This window comes from Chrysochloris asiatica, unplaced genomic scaffold (assembly GCF_000296735.1).
Source record: "Chrysochloris asiatica unplaced genomic scaffold, ChrAsi1.0 scaffold00109, whole genome shotgun sequence".
NCBI classification, from domain to species: Eukaryota; Metazoa; Chordata; class Mammalia; order Afrosoricida; family Chrysochloridae; genus Chrysochloris; species Chrysochloris asiatica.
The window spans coordinates 115,238-134,530 of record NW_006408627.1 but is presented as its reverse complement, the minus strand read 5'-3'; the positions used below and the strand labels follow the sequence as shown (position 1 = coordinate 134,530).

General features: G+C 39.2%; 1 protein-coding gene across 1 annotated transcript in view; it reads left to right on the top strand.

The window, feature by feature from the left end:
- The window catches only part of LOC102838240 (transcription elongation factor A protein-like 8-like), a 39,017-nt gene extending 19,802 nt beyond the window's left edge, over nucleotides 1-19,215 (top strand). The window contains exon 2 of the mRNA XM_006867763.1: nucleotides 19,078-19,215. Coding sequence (XP_006867825.1) covers nucleotides 19,078-19,215 — 138 coding nt within the window. The remainder of the gene's footprint in view (nucleotides 1-19,077) is intronic.
- The last annotated feature ends 78 nt before the right edge of the window (nucleotides 19,216-19,293 follow it).

Below are 19,293 nucleotides of genomic sequence, written 5' to 3'. Positions count from 1 at the left end.
ATTATTTACCCTCTTCAAGCTATACCTAGATCCCTGTATCCCAGAGCCCTGTTGTTCCAAGGTTGAGTATGCATCACTATTTACCTCTGTCTCACCAGGCCATGCAAACCTGTCTCAGTGTTCTTGTTGGTTATCAGTCCACAGGACTTCCTTTAGGATGTTTTTCATAGCAGGGTTGGCTTTGGCAAATCCTTTAGCTTCTGTTTATTCTGGAATGTTTTGAGTATGCCATCATATTTGATTGACAGCTTTGCTGAGTAGAGGATTCTTGGGTGGCAATTTTTTTCTTTCAGGGTTTTATATTTGTCTCCCCATTGCCTTCTTGCCTGCATGGTTTCTGTTGAGAAATCCGAGCTTAATCTGATTTGCTTGCCTTTGTATGTTATGCTTCTTTTTTCCCTAGTTGCTTTCAGGATTCTGTCCTTATCTTTGATTTTGGAGAGCTTGTTTATTGTATGTCTTGGTGATTTTCTTTTAGGATCTGACCTTCCTGGAGTTCGTTGAGCTTCTTGAATTCTTATCTTTTTGCTTTTCAGGATATTAGGGAAATTTTCTTCCAGCATCTCTTCAACTATCTCCTCTATGGACTTGTGTGATTCTTTTGGTTCCTGAATGCCGATAATTCTTAAGTTATTCGTCTTCATGATGACCAACATGAATCTTAGACCTTCTTCAGATTTTTTTATCCTTTTTTGTGCTTGCTCTTCTATGTTAGTAGTGTTGAGAGATTTATCTTCTAGCTCACTAGTTCTGGCTTCCATCTCTTCAATTCTAGTCCTTTGCCCTTTCAGTTTATTGTCCATTTCTGATATTCTATTATTAATCATTTGAACCTCTTTCTGTAGGTTTTGAATTGTTTCCAATCTATCTTATTTGATTGTTCCTGTAGCACTTTCCTGACTTCTTCCTTATTTTTCTCAACTCCATTGTATAGTGTTTTGAAAGATTTCATAATCTTTTTCTGAATTCCTTCTCAGGCATTTTTAAAGCCTGCTCATCTTCCAGTATGGAGTATAGGTCTACTTCCAGCTCATTTGTTTCAGTCACTTTATCTTGTTTCTGGATATGTGCTTATATGGTCATGTTTCTGTTGTTTGGGTATATTCTGGAGTTATCTGTGGTCTTAATACTTAGATGAGTGTCTATTTTGGTATTTTTTTTTTATGCTTTCTAATTGCCTCCAGAGAGAGATAATCAGGTGATGGGCTTCCCTTTTCACTCTTCTTCTTGAGAAATTTCAAGATGCCACTGTTGGTCATTGTGACTTAACTCAGGATTTAATTTTCAGCCTATTTCCTTTTTAGTCTGCCTGTCCCACTCCAGTGTCCCTGTTTAGGCCTTTCTCCTAGTGATAAACAGTTCAGTGCTGGTTGTCGCCGTTTTGTACTGCCATTTGGTTTTAAGTGGAACTGTCAGTTTAAATTTTGAGGAGATCTGTGTGTATGAGTAGTATAACCCTCCAGGGGTACTGCTGGGGTGTCTACTTGCTCAGGCACCCCCTCTAGTCACCTGAATGAAGGTGCACAGACAGCAAGAGACCAATGAACAAATACCAAAAAAAAAAAAGAACGTCCACACTTTTATGTCTGTGGTTCTGTCAGGCATCCGTGGCTGCTCTGATCCTTCTCCGGCTTAGTCTCTCCTAAGATGGATGCTCCTAGAGCAGCTGAGTGTCTTGAATTAGAAACCAATGGATTTCTTGCTTCTGCTACAAATTCCCCTGGCTGTAAGCCTTCCAAACTTCTAAATATTTCTTTATATGTGGTTCAGAGTTCTGGGACCATCCCCTGAGTCTGCTTGGTCTGGTATTCTGTGTTGTTGGTGACGGTGCTTCTCACTGCACTTCTACCCAATCTGCCATCTTGTTTGTTCTCATCGTCTGATTTCTTGACTGCTGATTCCATGAGTGTTGATAGTTGATCCAAGAACAATGAAGTCCTTGACAACTTCAATCTTTTCTCCATTGATAAGAATGTTGTTTATTGGTCCAGTAGTGAGGAATTTTGTTTTCTTTACATTGAGATGCAATCCAAAGGCTGTAGGGTCTTTGATCTTCATCAGTAAATAGTTTAAATCCTCTTCACTTTCAGCAAGCAAAGTTGTATCATCTACATACATCCAATCCTGATGCCACGTTTTTCTTCATAGATCCCAGCTTCTTAGATTATTTGCTCAGCATACAGACTGAATAAACATGGTGAAAGAATACAACCCTGTTACACACCTTTCTTAATTTGAAACCATCCAGTATTCCCATGTTCTGTTTGAACAACTGCCTTCTGGTCCATGTACAGTTTCCTCATGAGCACAATTAAGTGTTTCATAATACTCATACTTCACAATGTTGTCCATAGCCTGTCATGATCCACACAATCAAAAACCTTTGCTTAGTCAATAAAACACAGGTACACATCTTTCCGATATTCTCTGCTTTCAGCCAAGGTCCATCGGACATCAACAATGATATTCCTCGTTCCCCGGCCTCTTCTGAATCCGGCTTGAACCTCTGGAAGTTCTCTGTAAATATATGCTTACAGATGGTTCTGTATTACCTTTAGTAAAATTTTACTCGCATCGGATATCAAAGCTATTGTCCAATGATTTCTTCATTCCTTTGGGTCACCTTTCTTTGGAATGGACACATACATCAAGATAATTCAAGTCAAATTCTCTGGTACTGTTTTGAAAAACTACAACCCTGGAACTGAGAGTGAGGTCCTGGGGGTGATGTGGATGATTTCTGTCTTCCATCCTGGTTAGTGGGAAATCAAAGCTAACTTTGTAATGTTTACATGGCACAGTCCCCGCTGGGGCTTTATCTCTGTGGTGACAGGTGCTGCCCAGGCCTTGGTGGCATTCTTTATGGGCATGCTGGGAATCTTGGTTGGCTACCAAAAAAGAGTAACCCAGCTGGGAGAGAAGCTTCTTAGATCTGGTTGAACTAGCAAGTTTCTACCTATGTCTAGGCTCCAAAACACAAAAGAGTGTTGGTTCTGCCCATTCCAAAGACACTTAGCAGATAATGAGTTTATGTTCATGGTGAAGGAACAACTCAGAAAAGGAGGGTAAGAATGGGTGCTGTCATTGAAGACTGTCATCAGCATCACTGAATTGTACATGAAGAAGTTGTTGAATTGATGTATGTTCTACTGTGTATATTCTCAACAACAATAAAAATAAATATATATATATAAGCTACTCAAGGTAAATTGTACATGGGATCTCTCCCTATTATTTCTACAGATTTTCATTGCATGGGCATCTATAATTACTTCAATTTTCTTTCCTCTTTTTTTTCTTAAAAAAGATTAATTCAGGAAAAAAAAAAACTGTTCAGAATTTACAGTGACAGAAAACATAACCAGAAAAAAAGGAAGAAAATTTCTCATGCTGAAAATCAACTTCTTGATTTTTTTTTTTTTCATAAGTGAGCTTCCTCAATTAAATTATAACTATGTCGATGTGCTTATAAAAAGTCCTGGAACAGAAACTGACATCTGTTACTTCTTTCCCCTGAGAAATCTGAAAACATCCTAACAATAACTATAAAGAGTATCTGTTAAGAGCACCAGCTAGGACTTCTAAGGAGGTCTGTCCACAGGGAGAACAGGGTAACTGGAGGAGAGATGAACTTTTCATAATAAACCTTTTTGGATTTTTAAGTTTTATGCAAATCGCTTAGTCCAGAAATCTTATCCCCTAAATCCAACAAATCTTGGATTTGTTTTGTGTCGTTGAGTTGGTTCTGACTCACAGCAATTCTATGTAGGGTTTATGAGAGCAGCCGGTGGCTTTGAACAGCCAACCTTTTGGTTACGAGTCCAGAACTTATCCTACAGCACCATACTAGGGCTCTCTATTGATCCTAAAAAAGTCTCATTCAAACATGACCTTCTCCAGGAAGCATTTCTCTATCCTACCTGTTAAAGCAGGATTCCTTCCTAAGTCTTCTATGACACAGTGGTTCTCAACCCTGCTGCCCGGTAGAAAAACCTGAGATTTAAAAAATATATATTCATACTCAGGTTCCTCCACACACCACCTGTATATCAATCTTGGAGGTGGGAGGAGCAGGGAGGTGCTCTGGCATGGCTATTTTTTTATATGCTCCCAGGTAATGCCAATCAGGGTTGAGAATTTACAGTCAAGATTCAAGCACTCACCCTAAAAGCAAATATTGATATGTAGTATTCAATATTGATTTTAAAATATATATTTATATAAACACCTCCACATTTATCTCATTTTGTTTTCACAGCAGTCCTGTGAGCTGGACATCCTTGCTGCTTTGAACGAAGGGAAAATGAAGGGTTAAACTGCTAGAAGACCACCAAGGATACCTTTAGCTCTTAAGTTGGATGCTTCATTGTTTGATCGTCTCCCCTGATATGATCATCAAAGTTTGTATCCCTCACCACAAATCAAGCCCAGGTGATGTTGAACCACACAGTTTATCTGCTAAATGAAATGAGTAGTTCACCAGAACACCACAACACTTTTCTGCTATCGATAGCTTGGATTTGTAGATGCTCAAAGAGCTTCAGAATTACTATCTCAGCTGCAGACTTTATACATATGTGTGGTCCTGTCTTATGGTTAGAGTAACAATTCCGCAGAACAGAAAACAGCTTTGACAACTCCGCAGAACACACCTGCTCCCGCGCGTGTGTTCAGAGAGAACTGAACACGGGATATAGACATAGAAGCATCTAGAATGGGGCTCATTAATTGGCTCTTGGGCTCCAGAGGTTTCTCATGCTAAGTGGTGGCGCATTGACTCTGGTCTCCCTATCACTTCCTCTACCCACACATTTCTCAGAAACCACTACCCCACAGTCTTCCTCTTTCTCTTCCTTGCTTTAAGGAGAGAAGGAACAAGAGCATGAACAGTGTACCTAGTGATATATATATATATATATATATATATATATATATATATATATATGTGTGTGTGTGTGTGTGTGTGTGTGTGTGTGTGTGTAATCTCTCTTCGGTGAAGGATTACAGACAAGATCATCAGTTTTACATTCAGCAAATCATACACTTTGTTTCAGCTCAGTGATTACAGTTCCCCCAATACAACAACAGTTATCCCACTTCCTCCCTGGGGTTCCTATTTGCATTCCACCCACTTTCCCAACTCTTTTCAACTTTGTCCTTAGAAAAATGTTGCTCTTTTGATTTGAATGATTGAATATTCCATGGTGAGCATACCTTACTAGTGTTGCTGTTCTTCCCCCTCCAGCCCCCTCCCCACCACCTCCACTATATCTACTGTTTGGGTGAAAATTGGGCCACATGAGTTCCTTTCCAAACCTAAAGGGTGGTAAACACCATAGTCTCAGGTTCTTCCAGTCTCTTTCTGAACAGTAAACCTGGTCTTTTATTATTATTATTATTATTATTAAATAATTTTGAGTTTTGCTCCACATTTTCTCCCACTCTATCCAGGACCCTTTAATGTGATCCCTTCCAGAGAAGTTGGGAGTGGTAGCTGAGCACCATCTAGTTCTTTTGGTCTCAGAGTCATGGATACTGTTGGTCCCATGTTCCATCAGTCCATTGGACAAATTGATTCCAAGCTTCTTCAATTCTTATCATTCTTTTTTTCTTCCGCACATAGAGATACCAATAGCTGCACCTTATAGACAGCCATTCATGAGCTCGCAATATCTAAGAGGCTTCTCACCAAAGTAGGATGTAGAACATTGTCTTTGTGGACTATGTTATCCCCATTGACCATGGTGACCCCTGAGACTATGATCCTAAGCCCTCAGGTCCAGCAACTGATTGCCTTAAGATGTTTAATAATATCTAGGAAGTTTTCATCATTTTACCCACTGTATTCTGTATGATCCACCACATTCATAGTTGTGTGTTGCAGACCGTGAAGGCCTGGTCAGAGGTTCAAGGCCCTATAGGCCCGAGTGTAACAGATCTAGCCACCTGGCAGTTAATAACAAATTATTTTTTATTAATTGCAGACATGAAGCCCTTGAAATACACAGATAAATGTAATATTTACCTAGAAGTCAAGACTGTAAAATTTTAAACGGGCAAAGTTCTTCTCTCAGAGAATTCATTCAAGATAAATTGGGTGGCTCCCTGGTCTGTTCCAAGGACAATAGGAATGCCCTCCCTAAAGTGTTTCCAGGTGCTGCCTATTCACCCAGGTGCCTCTTTTCCTGAGGAACCTGGGCTGGGCAGCCGACACAATGGGAATCCTCACAATCCTCCCTTTCTTCCCTCCATTTGAGGCTAGGTGCCAAAAGGTATGTTAATTAAGCTTGAGAAACCAAGTTGCTGTAGTGAGATTCGAACCTGCAAAGTATGATGTAAAGTTGCCTAAAATGCCTGGAAAAATAAGATTGACAGCTGTACCTTGTCTTAGTCCCCTCCTAGCTTTGTGTAAAGTACCTCCCCTAAATAAAAGGAAGGCGCAGAACGAATCCAGGTGCATTACGACTGGCAAGGCATGTGTTACAGCATGCAGGGGGCATAGTCCAGCCTTGCAACCATACTGTCTGTTTAGCTTAGATGTTTACTATGCAGGATATTACGCCCTTCGTGGCTGAGATGTTTGCAATGTAGGATCTGCCTGATGCCAATCCAGCATTCGCTCTGGTTTCAGAGTGTCTCTTTGTCTCTCTCTTTGTGTCTCTGTGTCTCTTTTGCTATCTCTGTCGCCACTGGATCTCCCCTCCTCGTGAACCAAACACTCGTGAACAGCACAACTATGTCGAGGCAAGTCCCCGGCAGTTGTGTTTGCAGGAAAGGTAAATATTCATGTACAAATATCCTCTTTCAAACTCTTAAATATTTGTAGCATATATCTCACTATCCCTCCCATACTCATTCAGTCTATGTCTCAATCCATGTATCTACACATACAACACTGTTGTTCTAAGGTTGTGTATATATCACTATCTACCTCTATTCCCTTAGCCCATGCATACCTTCCTGTGTCTTCACCTATCTTCATCATTCTTCTGCCACCCTCCTTCTTGTATATTACCCTTGTTGTATATTGCCCTCCCTGCCACCTGAGCTAACGTGTCAACTTTCTAGTCAGTGAATTACTCCCCCCTCCCTCCAACCCCTGGTGATCATCAAAAAATATTTCATTTCTGTTTTCTTTTAAATATTATATTGTGAATTATGTGATAGTTTACATGGGAGAACATTAGCTTTACATTCATCCTATCGTATATCGCTTCATTGCCATGGTTACAATTCCCTACAGACATCATCAACCAACCAAAGGGTATACCTTGCAAGCCTACCCCTCTGTCATCAGCACACAGACCCTCTCCCTTTCTGGGTCTAGAGTTCCCAGCCGTTCTATCTCTCCATGTCATTGTCTCTGCCTCCATCTCTGGTATCATTGTTTCTCTGGGTATGTCCCACACTCCGCTCTTCTCCCTTGATGGTCCCAGGGACGTCCACTCCTGGACTGCAAAGTCAACCACTCCCCTCCGTTTGTTACAAAATGTCTACCTTTACATTTCCAACCCTCATAATCAGTCTTCATAGCAATTATTCACTATTGTGCCACATGACTGCTATCCCTATTTCATTAGCCCCGCCCAGACAGATTGGATACTACTCAGTGGAGAGTCTGTCTTCCTCTACACACTTTGGATCTACGTTCCCTCTTGAAAGCTTGTAAACCAGTCACTTCTGGCCTTTGTAGCCCTCCCCCCCCACCACCATTTTGGGTAGCCAATGTCCAAGTTGCCCATCCCTGTCTACCCTGTGTATCAAGGGCGTGGAAATAATCCTCACTATGAAGATTTGTTCCCTCTTTTGAGCTACTGCTTCTACTGCTTCCATAGGTGTAGGTCAAGTTCATCAAATTGTATCAGATTACTCTTTTTTCCCTTTTCTTTCATCTTCTAGTTGAGTTCTGATCATCCAGCCATTGAAGCCAGATCAAGTGAGTATTACCTGCAAGTGTGGGTGTTCTTATTATGCACATGCCCTCTCTTCTTATTAGCTGGATGGTTCACTCTCCACACTAGTCCTCTGTGGCTATGTCACTAACTCTGGCCCTGGGAGTCCTCAGGTCTTGCCATACTGCTGGCCAACTAGGTCTCCACCCAGGTTCACAGGAGTCTGTTGAATGTGATACGGCTTACCTCCCAGCTTCATTGTTGTTTTTCCCTTACTTCCTCTATCGGTGACCAACATGGTTACCAGCGAGACCGTATGCTTGCTCGTGTATTCCCACTGAGTCTTAGTCTTGGAAGGGGGTTAGCCCTGAGGGGACCTAACCACTTACCTTGATGTCTCCTAGGCAAGCCACTTGCTTGTTCTTGTAGTAGTCAGTGGGACTGCTGCTATTGTTTTTCATTTTTCCTGTCGGTCTTTCTTTCAAGAAATATCTTCTGTTCTTCTAACAGCTCCAGGCTGGTCTGCTTGTTCTTTCAAGTGGAAATTTCCCACCTCAGAAGATTCTGGATGGGGTTCAAGATTCCACATATGGTCTCATGTAATACAGAGGCTCCACAGGAAGCCTCCTTCACTGGGCAAGTTGTAGCCCCCATTTTGGATATTCCAATCAGTTATAGGCAGAAGATGGACTTACAAGCTGTCTATGGTGATATTTCTGGCTATTCCTTACTCTCCCCCTCAAGTGTCTATTTTATAATGGTGTGCAAGTGAAACCAAGATTCAAAAGACAGCCAAGCATCGTGGAGAGATGGAGCAGTTGGGGACTTTGGAAACAGAGAGGGGGAGGGGCAGTGTACTGATGACCAGGGGGCAGGCTTGTAGTATATACCCTTTGGTTGGTTGATGATGCATGGAGGGGATTGTAACCAAGGCAATGAAATGATATACGATAGGATGAATGTAAAACTAATGTTCTTCCATGTAAACTATCACATAATTCACAATAAAAATTAAAAAAAAGACAGCCAAGCATCTTCATATTGTTTACCCCCTTTTGCCAATTCCAACCATCCCTCAATCCCTGTATCTCAGAGCCCTGTTGTTCCAAGGTTGTGCATATATCATTATTTACCTCTATCCCACTTAGCCCATGCAAACCTGCCTAATTGTTCTACCATCTGCCTTGTTCTTCCAATCCCTTCCCCCTTGTGTATTGTCCCCCTCCCCAGCACCCAAACTATCCTGTGTCTATTCCCTACCCTGTGCTCCACCTTACCCATCCTACCCTCACCCCATCCGTCACATCCCTGTAACCCACAAAGAATTTTCCCCCCTTTTAGTATGGGTTCTTTTTCTTAGTCTTTTATAGTAGTGGTCTTATACAGTATTTCTCCTTTTGTGACTGACTAATTTCACTCAACATAATGTCCTCAATGTTCATGCATGTTATGCCATGGCTTGCAGCTTTCTTGTTATTCTTCAATGTAACATAATATTCCATTGTGTGTGTGTACCACAGTTTGTTTATCCATTGTTCAATTGATAGACACTTTGGCTGTCTCCATCTTTTTGCTATTGTAAATAGTGCTACTATGAAAATTGGTGCGCATATATCTACTTGTGTTATGGTTCATATTTCTTGTGGGTAAATACCAAGTAGAGGAATTGCTGGGTCATAAAATATTTCTTTTGCTCCAAACCTTTGCATCCCAATCACCAGTAATGATCAATACATCTTGATTGTATGTTTGATCAATTTCAGATTGAAGAAGTTGGTAGGATTCTTTTATTTCATCCTCACTAGCTTTAGTGGTTGTGCACAAATTTGAATAATAGTGGTATTAACTGAGCTTCCCTGTCAGCACATGGATATGATGCTATCACAGACAGTATTGTACCTCATGACTGATTGGCTATGTCCTTTTTTAACAATGAATGCAACACCATTCCTCTTCAATTTGTTATTCCCGGCATAGTAAACCATATAGTTGTCAGATTCAAAATGACCAAGACCAGTCCATTAATGCCTAAGATATCGATGTTTATGCGTTCCATTTCATTTTTGACAACTTCCAATTTTCTGAGATTCATACTTCATACATCCCATGTTCCAATTATCAATGAATGTTTACAGAAGTTTCTCTTCATTTTGAATTTTGCCCAATCAGCAAATAAAGGTCCTGTGGGCTTTACTCCATTCACGTCATCACAGTCAACTCTACTCTGAGGAGGCCCCTAGTTGCATTTTGAGTGCCTTCCAACCTGAGGGGCTCATTTTCTGGCACAATATCTGACAGTGTTTCTCTGCTGCTCATAAGGTTTTCAGTGACTAAATATTCGGAAGTAGTTCGTAACTCCATTTTCCTACTCTGTCTTTGTCTGGAAGCTCATATGAAGCCTGTCCACCATAGGTGACCCTGCTGGTATTTAAAATACTGGTGGCATAGCTTTCAGAATCACAGCAACTCACAAGCCACCACAGTACGACAAACTGACAGATGAGTGGTGATTGGAATTCAAAGGTTGGGAGCAAAAACGAAGGATCAGTAGTTGCAAAATATCACGTTGGTGATAGAAAAGAAGTTGGAGATCACATGATAGAATTCTGAAAAATCAATGAATTGTTCATTTCAAATACCTTCCTTAGACAGCATAAGAGACGACTATACACATGTAACTAACTCATCAGGTGGAATACATAGAAATCAAATTGACTATCTCTTCAGAAAGAGAAGATGGAAGAACAATTGCTTATATGCAAATTCAAACTGAAGTTGAAGAAAATGAAAAAAAAACAATCCACGAGAGCCAAAAGATGACCTTGAATATATCCCACCTGAATTTAGAGATCATCTGAAGAACAGATTTGATACATTAAACACTGAAGACCGAAGACCAGAAGAGTTGTGGGATGACATCAAGAATCATAAAGGAAGAAAGCAAAAAGTCATTAAGAAGACAAGAAAGAAGGAAAAGGTCAAAATGGATGTCAGAAGAGACACTGAAACTTGCTCTCCAATGTAGAGATGCTAAAGGAAATGGACGAAATTACGAAGTCCAAGAGCTGAACAGAAAATTTCAAGGATCAGTTCAAGAAGATAAAGCCAAATATTACAACAAAATATGCAAAGTTCTGGAGTCAGAAAACTGAAAAAGAAGAGCACGTTCAGCATTTCTCAAGCTAGGAGAAATGAAGAAATAATTCAAGCCTCAATTTTCTTTATTGAAAGATTCTCTGGGCAAATTATTGAATGAGGCAGAAAGCATCTAGAGAAGATGGAAGGAATATACAGAGTCACTGTACCAAAAGGAAATGATTAATGTTCAATCGTTTCAAGAGGTAGCATATGATAAAGAGCCAATGATACTGAAGGAGGAAGTCCAAGGTGCATTGAAGGAATTGGCAAAGAACAAGGCCCCAGAAATTGATGAAGTCAAAATTGAAATCTTTCAAGAAAGTGAGGCGGCACTGGAGGCACTCCTTCATGTCTGCCAAGAAATTTGGAAGACAATTATCTGGCCAACTGATTGGAAGAGATCCATATTTGTGCCCATTCCAAAGAGAGGTGATTCAATGGAATGTGGAAATCATTGGACAATCTTTTTGGTATCCCATGTGCATAAAGTGTGACTAAAGGTAATACAGAAATGGCTGCAAGCATACATTGACAGAGAACTTCCAAAGGGTCAAGCTGAATTCAGAAGAGGCCATGGAATGAGAGATATCATTGCCGATGACTGATGGATCTTGGCTGAAAGCAGAAAATATAAGAAAGATGTTTACCTGTGCTTTATTGATTATTGAAAGGCTTTTGATTGTATGGATCATGACAAGCTATGGACAACATGTAAAGTATGAATATTCTGAAACACTTAATTGTGCTCATGAGGAATCTGTACATGGACCAAGAGACAGTTGTTCAAAAGAACATGGGAACACTGAATGGTTTAAAATTAAGAAAGATATGCGACAGGGTTGTATTCTTTCACCATACTTGTTCAACCTATATGCTGAGCAAATCATCCAAGATGCTGAGTTCGGTTGAGAAAACGTGGCATCAGGATTGGAGGAAGGCTCATTAACAACCTGTGATATGCAGATGATACAAGCTTGCTTTCTGAAAGTGAAGAGGACTTAAAACATTTACTGATGAAGATCAAAGAACACAGCCTTTGGTATGGATTATATTTCAATGTCAAGAAAACAAAAATCCTCACCACTGGACCAATAAACAACATTCTTATCAAGATTGAAGTTGTCAAGGGCTTCATTCTTCTTGGATCAACTATCAACACTCATGGAAGCAGCAGTCAAGAAACCAAAAGACGTATTGCATTAGGCAATTCAAACTGAAGTTTTTCAAAGTCTTGAACAGCAATGAGGACTAAGGTGCGCCTGATCCAAGCCATGGTATTTTCCATAACCTCATAATGCATGTGAAAGCTGGACAGTAAATAAGGAAAACCATAGAAGAATTGACACATTTGAGTTTTGGCAGCCATGGGCTGCCAAAAGAACCAACAGATCTGTGTTGGAAGAGGTGTAGCTGGAGTGCTTCTTGAAACCAAGATGGCCAAACTTCATCTCACATACTTTGGACATATTGTCAGGAGAGACCAGTCACTGGTGAAGGATATCATGTTTGGTAGAGTGGATGGTCAGAGAGAAAGAGGAAGTCCCCCAAAGAGATGGATTGGCCAGGTGGCAGCATCTATGGACTCAAGCTTGGCAACAATAGTGAGGTTGGCCCAAGATCAGGTAGTGTTTCCTTCTGCTGTGCATAGGGTTGCTATGAGGCGGTACCAACTCAATGGCACCTAACAACAAAAACAACAAAGGTATTTCTATTTCCAACCTTCTGAGGAAGTGCCATATTGCTTTCCAGAGTGGTTGGACCATTTTGCAATCCCACCAGCAATGCAGGAACGTCCGTCTCCCAACATACTTGCCAGCGTTTATTATCCTCTACTTTTTTTTAAATCTCTGCTGTTATTGTTCATGTGAGATGATATCTTATTGTTGTTTTGATTTGCATCTTTCTAATGGTTAGTGATTGTGAACATTTCTTCATATGTTGTTGGCTGTCCGGATCTCCTCCTTGGTGAAGTGTCTGTTCATGTCCTGTGCCCATTTGTTAATTGGGTTATTTGTCATTTTCTTGTAAATGTGTTGTACAATCCTATATATTTTAGAAATGTATCCCTTGTCTGATGTGTCACTGCAAAAGATTTTTTCCCATTCTGTGGGTTCCCTTTTTACTCTTTTGATGCACATAAGCTTTTAGTATGTCCCACTCATCTATTTTGTCTACTTTCGTTTGTGTAGTTTTCAAAACGTTTGGTGTTCTATGTATTCCCTGAATTACAGCCCTCAAATTTGTTCCTATTTTTTCATTGATGGCTTTCATAATTCTGGGATTCACATTTAGGTCTTTAATCCATGCTGAGTTGGTTTTTGTATAAGGTATGAGGTAAAGGTCTTGTTTCAATCTTTTGCACATTGCTTTCCAGTTCTGCTAGCACCATTTGTTGAAGAGACTATCACCTCCCCATGCAACATATTTAGGCACTTTGTCGAAAATCAGTTGGCTGTATGTGGATGGGTTAATTTCTGGATTCTCAATTCTGTTCCACTGATCAATGAATCTTTCTAAGCTATTTTGACCACTGTAGCTGTGTAATAAATTTTGAAATCAGGGAGTGAGAGGTTTCCAACCTTATTCTTTCTATTAAGCAGTGCTTTGCTTATCCTGGATCTCTTATCTTTCCATATAAAGTTTTTTGTTTTTTGTTTTTTTTTTAAACCATCTCTTTGAAAAATGTCATTGGAATCTGGATTGAAATTGCATTATATGTGTAAATTGCTTTGGGCAGTATTGACATTTTCACAATATTAATTAAGTCTTCCTATCCAGGAGCGTGGTACATTCTTCCATTTTTGTAAGTCTCTTTTGGTTTCTTGTAGTGGTGTTTGGTAGTTTTCTTTGTATGGGTCCTTAGTCTCTCTGGTTACATTTATTCCCAGATATTTCATCCTTTGTGTGGCCACTGTAAATGGTACTGCTTTCCTAAAGTCCTTTTCAGTCCTTTTCAAAGCTGTTGTTGTTGGTATAGAAGATTCCAACTGATTTTTGTATGTTGATCTTACATCCTGCCACTTTGCTGAATATTTCAATGAGCTCTAGTAGCTTTTTTACTGGGTCTTTTGGGGTTTTCTATGTATAGGATCATATCATCTGCAAATAGAGAGAGTTTTACTTCCTCTTTGCCAATTTGGATGCCTTTAATTTCCCTGTCTTGCCATATAGCTCTTGCTAAGATTTCCAGTACAATGTTGAATAGGAGTGGTAACAAAGAGCATCCTTGTTTCCTATTCTTACAGGGAAGGCTTTCAGGTTCTCTCCACTGAGAGTAATGTAGGCTTCTGGTTTTGTATATATGCTCTTGATTATGTTGAGGAGTTTCCCTTCAATTCCTACTTTATTGAGTGTTTTTATCAGGAATGGATGTTGTATTTTGTCAAATGACTTTTCTGCATCAATCAATATGATCATGTGGTTCTTTTCTTTTTTCTCATTTATATAGTGGATTAGGTTAATTGTTTTTCTAATGTTGAATCATCCTTGAATTCCTGATATGAATCCCACTTGATCATGATGTATTATATTTTTGATGTGCTACTGGATTCTTTTGGCTAGGATTTTGTTGAGCATTTTTGCATCTATGTTCTTAAGGGATATTGGTCTATAATTTTCTTTCTTAGTGATGCTCTTCCCTGGTTTTGGTATGAGGGTTATGTTGTTAGGTGCCATTGAATCAGTATTGACTCATAGCGACCTTATGCACTGCAGAATGAAACACTGCCCAATCCTGGGCCAACCTCACTATTGTTGCTGCACTTGAGCCCATTGATGCTGCCACCTTGCCAATCCATCTCACTGGGGGTCTTCCTCTTTTTCTCTCACCTGCCACCTTACCAAACATGATATCCTTCTCCAACAACTGGTCATTCCTGACAATATGTCTGAAGTATGAGAGACAAACTTTGGCCATCCTGGACTCCAAGGAGCACTCTGGCTGCACTTCTTCCAACACAGATCTGTTGGTTCTTTTGACATCCCATGGCACTTTCAATATTCTCCTCCAAAACCATAACTCAGAAGCATCAATTCTTCTACTTATTATAATAAGGTCTTCCTTATTCACTGTGCAGCTTTTGCATGCATATGAGGTTATCGAAAATACCCTGGCTCTGGTCAGGTGCACCTTAGTCCTCAAGCTGACATCTTTGCTTTTCAATATTTTAAAAAGGTCTTGTGCAGCAGATTTGCCTGATGCAACACATCATTTGATTTCTTGACTGCTGCTTCCATGAGTGTTGATACTTGCCCAAGAAAAATGAGTCCTTGACAACTTCAATCTTTTCTCTCCATTAATAAGAATATTTATTGTTTATTGGTCCAGTTTGTATTAGGAAGTTTTTCATCCTCCTTTATATTCTGGACTATTTGAATAGAATTGGTGACAGCTCTTCCCTAAATGTTTGGTAGAACTTACCAGTGAAACCATCTGGGCCTGGACTTCTTTTGGTTAGGAGTTTTTTGATGACCTGATCAATTTCTTCTTTTGTTATTGGGCTGTTCGAGTTTTCTACTTCACTCTGTGTAAGTTTAGGTAGGTCGTGTTTTTCTAAAAATGTATCCATCTCTTCTAAATTTTCAAATTTGATGGAGTACAACTTTTCATAGTATTCTGTTATTATCCTTTTGATTTCCTTTGGTTCTGTTGTGACACTGTCCATGTGGTTTCTAATGCATGTTATTTGTGTCTTCTCCTTCTTTCTTTTGTTAGGTTTGCCAATGATCTGTCAATTTTGTTAATCCTTTCCAAGAACCAGCTTCTTATCCTGTTAATTCTTTCTATAGATTTTCTGTTTTCTATCTCATTTATTTCGGCTAATCTTTATTATAATTTCTTTTCTTTTGGTGGCTATAGGTTCCCTTTGTTGGTCTGTTTCTAATTGTTGTAGATGCTGTATTAAGGTGTTAATTTTGGTTCTTCCTTCTTTTTGGATATATGCATTTATTGCAATAAATTGACCTCTTAGCACTGCTTTTGCCGTGTCACAAAGGTTTTGTTTTGTTGTGTTTCCATTCTCGTTTGTTTCTAGGAAATTTGTGAGCTCACATTTCATTTCTTCTACTACTCAGTCGCTTTTCATCAGGGTGTTATTCAGTTTCCATGTATTTGACTTTATTTCCTTGGTCTTCCTATTGTTGATGTCTAATTTGACAGTATTGTGGTCTGAGTAGGTGTTTTGTAGTATTTTGATATTTTAAAACTTATGGAGGTTTGTTTAGTGGCCTAACACATGGTCTATTCTGGAGAATGTTCCATGTGCGGTAGAAAAGAATGTGTATTGTTCTGTTGTTTGGTTGAATGCTGCGTACACATCTATGAAGTCAGCTGATTGTGTTGTTTAGTTCCTCTGTGTCCTTTTCGAGTTTTTTTCTGGTTGTTCTATCCATTTTTAAAGCCATGCATTAAAATCACCCACTATTATTGTAGATTCATCTATTTCTTTCTTCAGATCTATTAGAGTTTGCTTTCTATATTTTGGAGCTCTTTCATTGAGACCATAGATATTTACTATGGTTATGTCTTCTTGTTCAATTGTCCCTTTAATCATGAGATAATGTTCATCTTTATCTATTATTCTGGTTTTTTCCTTAAAGTTTATTTTATCAGAGATTAGTACTGTCACTTCTGTTTGTTCTTTTATTGCAATTAATTTGGTGTTTATTTCCCCATCCTTTGACTTTTAATCTGTTTCTGTCTCTGTATGTAAGATGTGTCTCTCACAGACAGCACATTGAAGGATCTAGTTTTCTTATCTATTCTGCACCCTTCATCTCTTCATTAGTGTATTTAACATCAGGACTATGAGAAAACTCACAAAAAAGAACACAAAAACCATGAACTCAGCACAGGACAACATGCAGAACAAAGAAAGCAACAACAGGATTAAAAAACAACAACATAATGGCAGCAATTAATTCATACATATTGATAATTACACTGAATGTAAATGAATTAAATGCATTGTTTGAAGAGGGGAAATAATACTAAAATGCTTGACTGTCTTATGAATATTGGTTTCCCTTGCTCACTATTGTAAAATAAACACTTGAGTGGGCTAGAAAGGAATGTTAGTAAACATGATTAGAGAAAATTTGTAAGCCCATCTACAGCCTGTAACTGATTGGAATACCTAAAAGGGGTTCTAGAACTTGCCCAGTGAAATAGGCCTCGTGCAAAGCCTTTGCAGAATATAGGACTTTAGGTGGAATCCTGAGTCCCATCCAGAATCTTCTGAGGTCGGACATTTCCAATAGTAAGGACAAGCAGACCAGCCTGGAACAGCTAGAGCAACAGAAAATACATCGTCAAAGAAAGATCATCAGGAAAAATCACAAAACAAAAATGTCAACATGACTGGCAAGAATAAGCAAACTGTTCGCCAGGAAGCCATCAAAGCAAGTAATCATGTTCTTTCAGGACAAACTCCCCTCTAAGACTGAAACTCAAAGAGAACACATGAACAGACATGTAAGCTTGCTGGTGACCAACTTGGTCTACTGGTGAGTGGAAGAGGGGGAAAAACAGCAATGAAGAAATAGGTTGAGTTCAACCACAAGCCATTGACTCCCTGGAGATGAGGGAGAGAAGAGGAAGGACTTGTTGGTCCAAAGTGTGGTGAGACTTAGGGGCACTTGAGCCCACAGACAAAGACATAGCCACAAAGGGCTAGAGCTGAGAGTGAAGCATCCAGATTATATGAAGTGAGGGAAGCTGCATAAGAACACTCAAACATATAGGCAGTACCCATGTGACCTAGCCTCGATGACTTGATAATCAGTACTCGAGTAGAGGAAGTTTACCAAAAAACAAAAACAAAAAAAATTTTTAATAAAGAAAACAAGGTTAAATTGCTACAATTTGATGAACCTGACCTATACTCATGGAGGTAGTAACTCTAAATACCAACAGAAAAGGAAGGAGTCTTCACATCAAGTACCAATGCTATCTTTTCTGTATACAGGGTAGATAGGTATGGGCAACTTAGACATTGGCTATCTAAAATGAGGGGACGATAAATGTACAAAGTGACTGTCTTACAAGGTTTCAAGAGGGAATTTAGATTGAGTATGAGGTTAGGGAGAAGAAAGAGTCCTCACTGAATAGTTTTCATCTTGTCTAGATGGGTCTGGTGAAAAGAAATCTAGATAAGATCCATAATTAATTGCAACTGTGAATAATTGTTATCATAATTAATTGCAACTGTCACAATTTTAAAGGTAGAAATTTTGTAACAAAAACAAGGGAGTAGTTCATCTTACAATCCCGAAACAGGACCCTAGGATCATCAAGGGAGAAGAGCAGAAGCAGAATGTGAGACCCTATCCAGAGAAGCATGGACACCAGAGATGGAGACAGAAATGGGGTCATGGAGAAGTGGAGTGACTGAGGACTCTAGATTCATGGGAAGAGATGGACTAAGAGCTGGTGGCCAGGAGGCTGACTTGCAGAATGTGCCCTTTGGAGGTGTAATTATTATATATGCCTGAGCATTTTTTGTTTTTGTTTTTTGTTGTTGTTGTTTAAAAAGCCAAAGTGAATAGAGAGAAATACTGTTAACTGATGGTACATGGAGGGGATTATAATCATTGTAATGAAACCAGGTATATGATTTGTTGAATGTAAAACTGATGATCTGCCCTGCAAATTTTCACTCAATCCACAATAAAACCTTAAAAAAAACCTTTTTTTTTTTTTTAATTCTATCATGAAAAAAATAATCTACTACACCTCATCAGAAGAAGATTCAACCAAGTGGCAAAATATAAAATCAACATAAAAAAATCAGTTGGATTCCTCTTTACCAATAAGGATAGCACTGAAAACGATATTAGGAAAGCAATACCATTTACAATAGCCGCCCAAAGGATGAAGTATCTGGGAATAAATGTAACAAGAGAAACAAAGGACCTCTACAAAGAAAAGTACAAAACACTACAAGAAACCAAAAGAGTGCTCACTTTGGCAGCACATATACTAAAATTGGAACGATACAGAGAAGATTAGCATGGCCCCTGAACAAGAATGACACGCAAATTCATGAAGCATTCCATATCTGTAAGAGGAGTTGATGAGTTGGAAAGGCTTAGGGAAGAGAAAAGAATAAGAAATAAGTTTATGATGATGCATTGGAAGCAAAGACATTGTAGAAGCCATCCTTATCCTGTGTGCTTTAGGCCTTGAATTCTTTTTCTGATATTAAGATCTGGCTCCTGCTTTCTCTTTGTTAGCATTTTCTAATGTATCTTTTTTTTTTTTTTT